This window comes from Hipposideros armiger, unplaced genomic scaffold (assembly GCF_001890085.2).
Source record: "Hipposideros armiger isolate ML-2016 unplaced genomic scaffold, ASM189008v1 scaffold_476, whole genome shotgun sequence".
NCBI lineage: Eukaryota > Metazoa > Chordata > Mammalia > Chiroptera > Hipposideridae > Hipposideros > Hipposideros armiger.
The window spans coordinates 266,729-276,516 of record NW_017731826.1 but is presented as its reverse complement, the minus strand read 5'-3'; the positions used below and the strand labels follow the sequence as shown (position 1 = coordinate 276,516).

The following is a 9,788-nucleotide window of genomic DNA, read 5'->3' as shown; positions in this document are numbered from 1 at the left end:
CCAGAAGCCGGCGACTGATCTGCCTCGCCAGGGAAGAGCGCAATGATGGTGCCAACTTGGGCCAGTGAAGCAGTGTCCTCCACAACTAGACTGAAGAACAAAACGACAGCAACTTGTCTGTTCCCCTTCCCCTAACTCCCCAGTACTGTTCCCATCCCCCCAATTACCCAAAAAAAATCTTTAAAAAAAAAAAAAACTCCTATGAGATATTAGGAAATTGAGGCTTAGAGAGAGGATTTCCCCAAATTAGTACGCCTATTGCAACTACCATGCTATACAATCTACTAGTTAGAGGGCAGAAGATGATTTTTTTACTTCACTGGTATATATTTGTAATAAGTTATAAACTTGATAATCTCAATCATTTTCAGACTGATTTTTATTGGTAGTTATAAATCACTACAACAAAACCAAAACACTCACTAGGTACAAGGCATACGAAGTCCCAACCGAGATTGAAAATAACTCCGATAAGCCAGACATTAGAAGAAACGGACCCACAGGAGATGCCACTGTCCTGACTACTAAAAGAAAGCCAAGTGGCCTCATGTCTTCCTAAGAAATAACAACCAACCTATGGGAAAGGTTTTGTGATAGCTGAGAAATACTGTGAGTCTGCTAAAAACTGAATTCTGCATATTGTTTCAAGAATATTTCTATGTAACGTCACCTAAGTGAGGAGCCCTCAGAAACATAAGCATATACAAGCAAAGCAAAACAAAACAACCTGGAATGAATCCCACCAAGTGTGTGATGATGGCAGTTATGGGTGATATAATCTTGTCAGACAACATTTTTTAATTAAAAATAGAAAAATAGCAAACTTACCCTTGATTATCTATATCCTCTGACCCCAGTGGTTTGGAATCAGAAAAAAGTGTCACTCTACTTGAAGCCATCTTGGCATCAATAGTGGAATGGGTGGAAATGAGACTCTGGACCAGTTCATGAGTGGGCCTAGCCTCATCCTGTTAAGGGAACCATAAAAGGGAAAGTGAGGGGTGCACAAAGATTCTGAAGACACACTGCTTTCAATTACTTTCTCAAAATTACCCGTAAACATAGTTCCTGAGAACCCTTCTAACTGCTTCAAAAAACAAAACAAAATTCTTACAACAAAGCCTAAAATTTATCTGTCTTCATTAAACTTTTCCAAAGTTCATGGAATATACAATCTGATAACCTAAATACTTAGCTAGAAAAACCTTAGGTGCCAAAGCTACAGAAAGCACTTAGCCCAATAATATCCCATTTCAGAACAGTAAAAGAAATAAAAATCTAGAGTTCATTTTTAAAAAGTTTGATACTTTTTGATCCAAAAATTTCATTTCAAGGAATTAACTGCATAGAAAGATCCCACCCAATGAGCAAAGCTACATGTGGGAGGGTGCTCGCTGCAGCACTGTTCAGACCAGGGGAAACGGGTGAGCTCCTCAGTGCTCCAAAGGTTGCTCAGTAAATGATTTGTCCACATAATGAAGTAGTACACAGCTGCATATGGACAGAAGCAGCTCCACAAATACTAACAGGGGGCAATGCAACCATAGCTTCTTAGATGCCCCCACAAGTTGCAGAAGCATTTATAGTTGGATCTCATGTAACCAATACTACTTCTCTCTCACACACACAAATACCACATGTATAGTAATACATAATATATAATAATCTACACATGTATAATATAACCTAAAAAATTATGCATATGTTTAGAGAGAAACAGAAAAAAAAGAAAAAGACCAGAGAGCTAGAAAACACCGATTTTGTGTAAAGAGAGACAGAGTCCAGGTGCCGAGTGCTTGTGATGCTAGCACTAGGAGACCTGGGATCGATCTCTGTGTATCCTGGCAGCTCGAAGGTATGGAGGACATAACTTTTACTTTCTGTTTGGTGCAATTAGGTGTTCTGCGTATTTACATTACCATTGTGGCCTTACTCAGAAATATGAACAAAGATAAAAAGGTTCAGTAAATAAAAGCTGACTATATTACTTCCTGTGACTTCTCACCGATTCCTGGAAGCCATGGCTGCCACCAAGGTCAACATAGACAGCATCTTTGTCATACAGCACACCACCGACTCCAGAGAGTGGTGCATAAACCAGCTTCTCCTTTTCATTTAAACAGCGCTGCTTCTGTTGTTGAGGAAGGGCACAGGGGTCTGGAAGGAAACTGACATCACTCACAGCAAAATCTCCTACACCTGGAAGACAGAGGCAGAAGTACGGCATCAGCTGACAACAGACATGGCCCCGTCGGAAGTTTCACCCACAACAAGTGCCTCATCTGACATGGCACTGTGACTCTCTAGCTAAACACCACCCTGGAGCAGGAGGACTGGCCAGCAATGCCTCTGCTACCAATGTAATGCTATGCTACTCTTAAAACCCCAGCACGGTGGCCCGTCTTGTTTGGCCACTTTTCAGTTTTCCCAAGACTTGTACAAATACAGTTTACAACAAAAGGATACCTGGCATGTGAATCTGGCTTTTATTTTTCAAGTGTGCTCCTCTTAAATAACCATAAAAAGACACTCTTCGATCGCACTTGGTATTTGTTCGGATATCTTCTGGGTTTGTCAAATCTTCCATCCTAAAAAAAAATAAAACCCAATCATATGGCAGAAATGAATGCCAAAGTTCCTGTACCTCCCTTCACATCTCAATAATTATTACATTCGCTAGTTAACCAAGCATATTTAGAAAATTATAGAAAATATAGAAATAAGGAAGCACAGTTCACCACCTACCAGAGGAAAAGGAGCAAACATGACTGCAACTCTCTTAGTGTCTGTCTGATATATATTCCACAAGTAAGACATCAGAAATGAGAAATGCAAGCACCTGGGTCAGGGAAAAGTACAGAACATGTCCAGAAAAACCCTTTATAGAAGAGGATTAAGCTTTGATATGGGTTTTTTCAGTGTGGCTTGAGTTCTGGCAGGTGGAAAGAGGGTCTTCCAGATGAGAAAACAATATGAAAGAAAGCACAAAGGAAGAAAAGCACAAGACAGACACATTGGCGGGACTGGAGCACCATGGTCCAGTTTAAGGTTGGAAAAGCAGGATGGGGCCACATCCGAGCCGTGAATGCTTCCAAGTCCTCACATGTCTCTGGACAGTTCGTACTGTATTTCCACAACACAGCTTCTTTAAGCAATGATACAAAACAGTACGTATTCACCATCAACCACCTTTCTCCCCCCACTATTCAAAAATAAACAAAAGAAGCTCTATTACTGTTTTTTTAACCTTCTTAGCTTTGAAATAGATGGGCAAGAAAGAAAAAGTGTACATTCACTTTTTACCTGTCTGCCAGGATATAAGGGTGAGAGGTTTGCCATGTAAGAGGTCTAAACTTCATAACTGTAATAAAACGGCCCAGATTGTGAATTTCTTGGTTTTGATATTCTCCATGTACCATTCCAGAAAGGTAAAACAGCTTGGCACCCTAAGCATTAAAAAAAAAAAAAAATTCAAATTTCAACTAAATTCTTGTCAATACTGCACCAAAATAAAGGTCTCTAAACAGGAAGCACCCTAAGAAAGGGAGAGTTCTAGCAAACCACTGTGACAATGCTTCTAGAACTTCTCTAGCTTCTTTCAGGAATCATCCTGCTAGGGCTTCATAGGGGCAGAACTGCAAATACATTTAGTTTCAAGGTCACTCTCCAGCCAGGCAGTGGCATCTGTCTGGAGTATTACACAGAGAGGGCAGTGAGGCTCCTGGACACAGAAAAAAATATTATGACCAACGGGCCTGTAACTGTGAGAAACTTTAGACGAAGTCTATTAAGCCACAAATCTAAAACGCTTAGAGCCAGACACTGCCTGGTGCTGGGGGAGACAGAGACAAATTGGACACACCAACAGATCCAGACTAAAGACTATCTCGGGGAAATATGCCAGGGATTATGAACAGATATATAAAGGAAACTCAGGGGGTAAATTCTACAGAGATGCTTGCTAATCTTTCTTACTCATCCCATCTATTTTTAAAAGATTACAGTGTTAGTATTCAATAATTTATTCTCTTCCTACCGGGTAGACTTCTGTCCAGAACCTGTGTTTTAATCGCTTCTTTGTCTTCTTCAGTTGCTTATTATACTTGAAGGAATCTAGGTGAGTGAGAACGCCCATAATTTTAGGAAAGCCATGTACTTGACAGATGTTTAGAAACTCAAATGTTTCCATTTCAAACCCGAAGCTGGCATCTATAAGCATCAGAACCTAAAAGCAGAAGACACAATTTCTCAAGGAAACTACCCAAAACAAATCATCAGCAAACCATAGTGGGTGGGCCAAAGCTGACTCAAGTTATAGTGGAACAAAGCCATGTTAATTTCTTTACGTATTATCAACGTCTGCTTTGAAGCTACAACTGCAAAATTAAGTAGTTGGAACAGAAACTATAACCCACAAAGCCTAAAATATTTACAATCTGGCTCTTTACAGAAAAAAGTGCCAACTCCTGCTCTAGACTAAATCAAATGATTAGTTAGCAATTACCATGACACAGAAGAAAAATCACCCTTTGATTTGCTCTTAAAATGCAGCCATGAGAAAATGTCTACCATGATATAAACTTCCATTTCAAGAATGTGGAGTATGAGAAATAACTCAGAAAACGCTGGGTCTAATTTGGCCCTTACCTGAGAAGTCCTCACTTCAAGAAATTAAGTTTTTGGGAAGGTGTTTTTAAGCAAAATAAGAGCTCGCTGACATCCAAAAAATGGGAGGAAGTGGTAAGAAATAAAAAATACAAAAAATGTACAGAAAAACCAAACGTTTTTGTTTCAATCTTCTCAAAAAGTTTTTTTGCTGGGAAGCAAGAAGTAGGAAAGCTCTATCTTATGTCCTATCTTATGCTAATTTGTAAAATATAATTACCCAGAAACTAAAAAAAAGAAACTACTAGTTTAAAATTGAGTTAAAAGACAGTGAAGTTATAATGGTAATCTGTAAGAAAACAGAGGCAGGTAAGATCAATTTTTAAAATTTACGACTCTTCAAATACACAAAATAATTTCAGAGTTGATTCCTGGAGATTTTTAGTTTTAAGATAGTACAGACATCTCTGGTCTCACCTTTCTGTAGCTAATTAAAAATAGTTTAAAAAACCCAGAAAAACATCTTTTTGATTAAATTACAGAATATTCATAATCCTGACCCACAAAATCCATGAAGGTGGCCCACCGAGCACTGTGGAAAGGCATGGCTGTTGCTGCCAAGCACAGGCCGCACCACACACAGGGCTGTCCAGCCCTAGGACAGGCTGAAGTGTGTGGGCTGGTTGCGAAACAGCCCTATACCCCATTGGACACCATGGAGTGCCAAGGGGCAAGCAATCAGTTGTAGGATCAGAATAGACGGCAAAGGTCCCCTAACTGACAATTTGCATCAACTAAAACTAAATGAAGGCTATATTAATCCTTCAGTGCACACACATGTGCACACACACACAAATCCATGTATTATGAATGCTTTGCTGTGACCTGGAGGCTTTATAGCAACCCAGAGCAGAGCAATCAACATAAGCCAAGCTAAATAAATTAAGGTACACACAAGGAAATACTTAAAAAGAATAAGGCTGTGCTATAGTACTTATTACATACCTCCAAGACGTATTAAATGAAAAAAAAGCAAAGCACAAAACAGTGTATAATACACAGTATGTGCTTTAAAAGGGTTGCATGTGTATTTAGACGTATCTGGAAAGTTACTGCTTTGAGGGGAACTGAGAGATTAGGGGTCAGAGCAAAAAAAAAGGGAAAACATGCCATTGTATGTACCTTGTAGTACATTTTGAATATTTTACCAAAGGCATGTGTTCCTTTTTAAACCTTGAAAAGATGTGAAAGGCATCTTTCTTAATATGTGTATGCTTTTAAAATTAGGGACTTGGTATATTTTACATAAAAGAGAAACTAATGACTCACGTGCTAACCTATTTCAATCATGTCAAGTATACAAGATTTAATAAGTTTATACTATTTTGTGTTGACAATGACACACTTATTTTCATTAATGGTAGCGTTACATGTTCAAAATTTGAATAATATTTAGTTTTCTGATATTAAAATGTCATAACCATAACATCTATGCTAAATTACTTTTTATACTTTAGGAGAGTCCCTGGGTCAAAGGACAGGAACTATAGCTCTGTCACCAAACAGCAATCCAGAAAGTGTTGAATCAAAAACAAAAAAACAACAACTATCTGTTATCCACACTTCCTAATCAATATGGCTTAATTTTTTTTTTAGCTTTATTTTTGCATGTTTAAAAAATAATTAGTGAAAAGTATCATTTCTGTAAAAGCAATCGAGGCTGCACAATTTCCATATGCTAAGTACTGTGTAGATTTTTTTATTATAATCTCTGATAACTTCTCAAGGGCAATCCATGTATTTATTTTGTCATAATCATTTAAAACAGGATCTCGCACCATCAGGAGCAGAGTTCCCATCCTCAGACAAATTATTAACCTTCTGGGAGCCTTGCTTTCATCATATGCAAACTGGAAATAATACCCACCTACCTTTAAGGCCCTAGGGGATTAGATGGGCTCAATATAGAGAGAGCTGTTAGGACAGTGCCCAGTGAGGGTCCAAAAAGTAGTACTTGCTTTTAGATTTCAGAATACATTTTATTGTGCACATTTCATTTTTATTATAACAATAATTATTATTACCATAATCATCAATTCAAATACATCTATTACATCCATGATGATACTCACCATGCCTTTAATAACCATAAACCTTTCTTCCCTTCAACATGAGATAAATAACCTATCACAATGCTGTTAAGTCCCCATCAGAAACCCACACTGCCCCCACTGACTTACCAAATCTGCTACTTTAGCCAGATCAATCATCATGTTAATGTCGCACCCACATTCAATAATGGTAAGTCTGCGCTTTTTACCTATAATTGAAAAGACAAACATTTTATTTTTTAAAAAATCTTGAAAAAATATATCCATTAACTATAATTATCATTTTTAATTGCATCCAGTAAAGCACTATATACACTTACAAGACTATGCCAGAAGTTCATTTTTATAGCAGAAAACAGATCAAGTAAAATATATTCCTTCTTGGTTTTCTTTTGGTATGTTCTTTAATTTTAAAATATCACCAAAAGTCTACTCATATGAATAAAGTGCTCAGATAAAATTCTGACTAGAATAGGCAGACAAGTAGGTTTCATGATGACCCTAATCCTGCTGTTCAGAGGTGGGCCAATGCTTCTCTCTTTTTTTTTTTTTTAAAGATTTTTTATTGAGGAATTGGGGGGATGGGAACAGTGCTGGGGAATTGGGGGAAGGGGAACAGACAAGTTGCTGTTGTTTTGTTCTTCAGTCTAGTTGTGGAGGACATTGCTTCACTGACCCAAGTTGGCACCATCATTGCGCTCTTCCCGGGCGAGGCATCAGTCGCCGGCTTCTGGACGGCCGCTCACTGCGGCTGCTGGCTGCACACGGTAGCCCATGGCAACCCACTGCTACAGGGGCTGCAGCCTACGCCATCGCCAGCGACTCACAGCAGCCCAGCTCCAGGTTGAGCTGTTATTCAGCATCTTAGCTGTAGAGGGCAGTGTCACTGGCCCTCATATGTGGGATCCGAACCGGGGCCCTCTGGCATCCCAAGCCAGTTCTTAACCATTGCGCCACTCGGCCGGCCCCAATGCTTCTCTCTCTACCAACGTTTCTAGTGTTCCCATTATAGCTAAAAACATTCCCTGACCTAATGGAACAGAATGTGCATGGAACACTCATTATTTCTAAAATAAGTTAAAGGAAATTATTCACCATGATAGAAATGCCTTAAAGACAAAGAAAAGTCTGAATCCAACAACAGTTGACCCTTGAACAATGAGGGGTTGGGGCGCCAACCTCCCCACAGTGACAAATCCACATATAACTTCTGACTCCCCCAAAACCTCAGTCTTCCCTTGGTATCCACGGGGGATGGGTTCCAGGACTCCCACAGATGCCAAATTCTGTGGGTATACAAGCTCCTTATATAAACTAGTGTAAAACAGTGCATATAGTCAGCCCTCCACATCTACAGACTCCCAACTGCGGATTGAAAATACTGTTTTGACCCACAGTCGATTGAATCTGTCAATGCAAAACTCAGGGATACAGACAGCCAACTGCATAAATCCACATATTAGTGGACCAGTGCAGGCCAAGGGTCAACTATATGTTTCTGCTCCAATAAGAGATTTCAAGTTCTACCACTGCCACTTTGGGAATTTGTTTTATCTTGCCTCAAATTGAGAAAGGTCATCATCTCCCAGAACAGACAAGTTCCCACAGAAAAAAGAGAGAAGAGCTCCCTCACTACCACAAGACTGTAGCTTCATAAGTTACACATAAGTTCACAGCAGGTACTCGTTGTTAAATAAGGTGCTCACCATGACGAAGCCAGCGTGCCCAGGCCTACCAAGCCTTTCAGAGGAACATATCTGGCAAATTCTTACAGCAGTCAAAACAAGGTATACAGCTACTTCATTATTAGCTCTAGGAATCTACCTTTTTCTGAAGGTACAGCTAACTTCGTAAAACTACAAGAGAGGTAGTACGAAGTGACGATATTAACATTTATCAGTCTAGAAAATGACAACACCTGTTATGTCAGTATAGGGTAGCACCCACATACCCGACACAATCGTTACAGGGCCTCTGATCTCCGTCAGCTTCTGCCTGGTGAAGTTCCGAATGAGGCACTGGATCAAAGTGCTCTTTCCGACTTTTGGTGGCCCCATTACTACCACCACTATTGGTGGGGGCTCTAGAGGAGTTCGATCAACCACTGGAATGTGATGCTTTTTTGTCTTCAAATCCTGAGTCCTATTTGTAAAGAAAAAAAAAAAGTAAATTCATTTAAAAAAATATAAAAGTCATTATCCTTATAAGTAAAGATTTTAACAGACAATACATGAATACAATTAACATTGACTTCTGGCTCCAATCCAAATAACCACTTCAATAAATATATAACAGATATTGGGCCAGCCGAGTGGCTCATTGGTTAAGAGTTGGCATGAGATCGATTCAACAAGAGGACATAACCCTAGTAAACATCTATGCACCCAACATAGAAGCTCCTAAATATATAAAACAGATTTTGACAGACATAAAGTCAGAGATCAATGGTAACACTAACGTAGTAGGGGAATTCAACACCCATTGTCACCAATGGACAGGTCCTCCAGACATAAAATCAATGTGGAAACAGTGGCCTTAAATGACACTTTAGACCAGCTGGATTTAATTGATATTTTTAGAGCATATGACCCCAAAAGCAACAGAATATACATTCTTCTCAAGTGCACATGGAACATTTTTCAAGATAGACCATGTGTTAGGACACAAAACAAGTCTCAATAAATTGAAGAAGACTGAAATCATATCAAGCATCTTCTCTGACCACAATGCTATGAAATCAGAAATCAATTATAATACAAAATCCGGAAAGCACACAAACATGGAGACTGAATTATATGCTACTAAATAGAAAGTGGATAAAAAATGAGATCAAGGAAAAAATCAAAAGCTATCTCAAGACAAAGGAAAATGAAAACGCAACAACCAAAAATCTATGGGATACAGCAAAAGCAGTCAATCCTAAGAGGGAAATTCATAGCATTGCAGGCCTATCTAAAGAAACAAGAACAATCTCAAATCAACAGACTATCTTTACACCTAAGGGAACTGGAGAAAGAACAGCAAAACAAGCCCAAAGGGAGTACAAGGAAGGAAATAATAAAGACCAGAGCA

At 39.0% G+C, this 9,788-nt stretch overlaps 1 protein-coding gene across 1 annotated transcript in view; it reads right to left on the bottom strand.

The window, feature by feature from the left end:
• BMS1 (BMS1 ribosome biogenesis factor) overlaps nucleotides 1–9,788 on the bottom strand; it is a 52,026-nt gene that overhangs the window by 36,068 nt on the left and 6,170 nt on the right. Inside the window, exons 3-9 of the mRNA XM_019666614.1 lie at nucleotides 8,668–8,858; nucleotides 6,846–6,925; nucleotides 4,037–4,225; nucleotides 3,304–3,446; nucleotides 2,467–2,588; nucleotides 2,006–2,199; nucleotides 829–968 (exon numbers count right to left, since the gene is read on the bottom strand). Coding sequence (XP_019522159.1) covers nucleotides 829–968; nucleotides 2,006–2,199; nucleotides 2,467–2,588; nucleotides 3,304–3,446; nucleotides 4,037–4,225; nucleotides 6,846–6,925; nucleotides 8,668–8,858 — 1,059 coding nt within the window. The remainder of the gene's footprint in view (nucleotides 1–828; nucleotides 969–2,005; nucleotides 2,200–2,466; nucleotides 2,589–3,303; nucleotides 3,447–4,036; nucleotides 4,226–6,845; nucleotides 6,926–8,667; nucleotides 8,859–9,788) is intronic.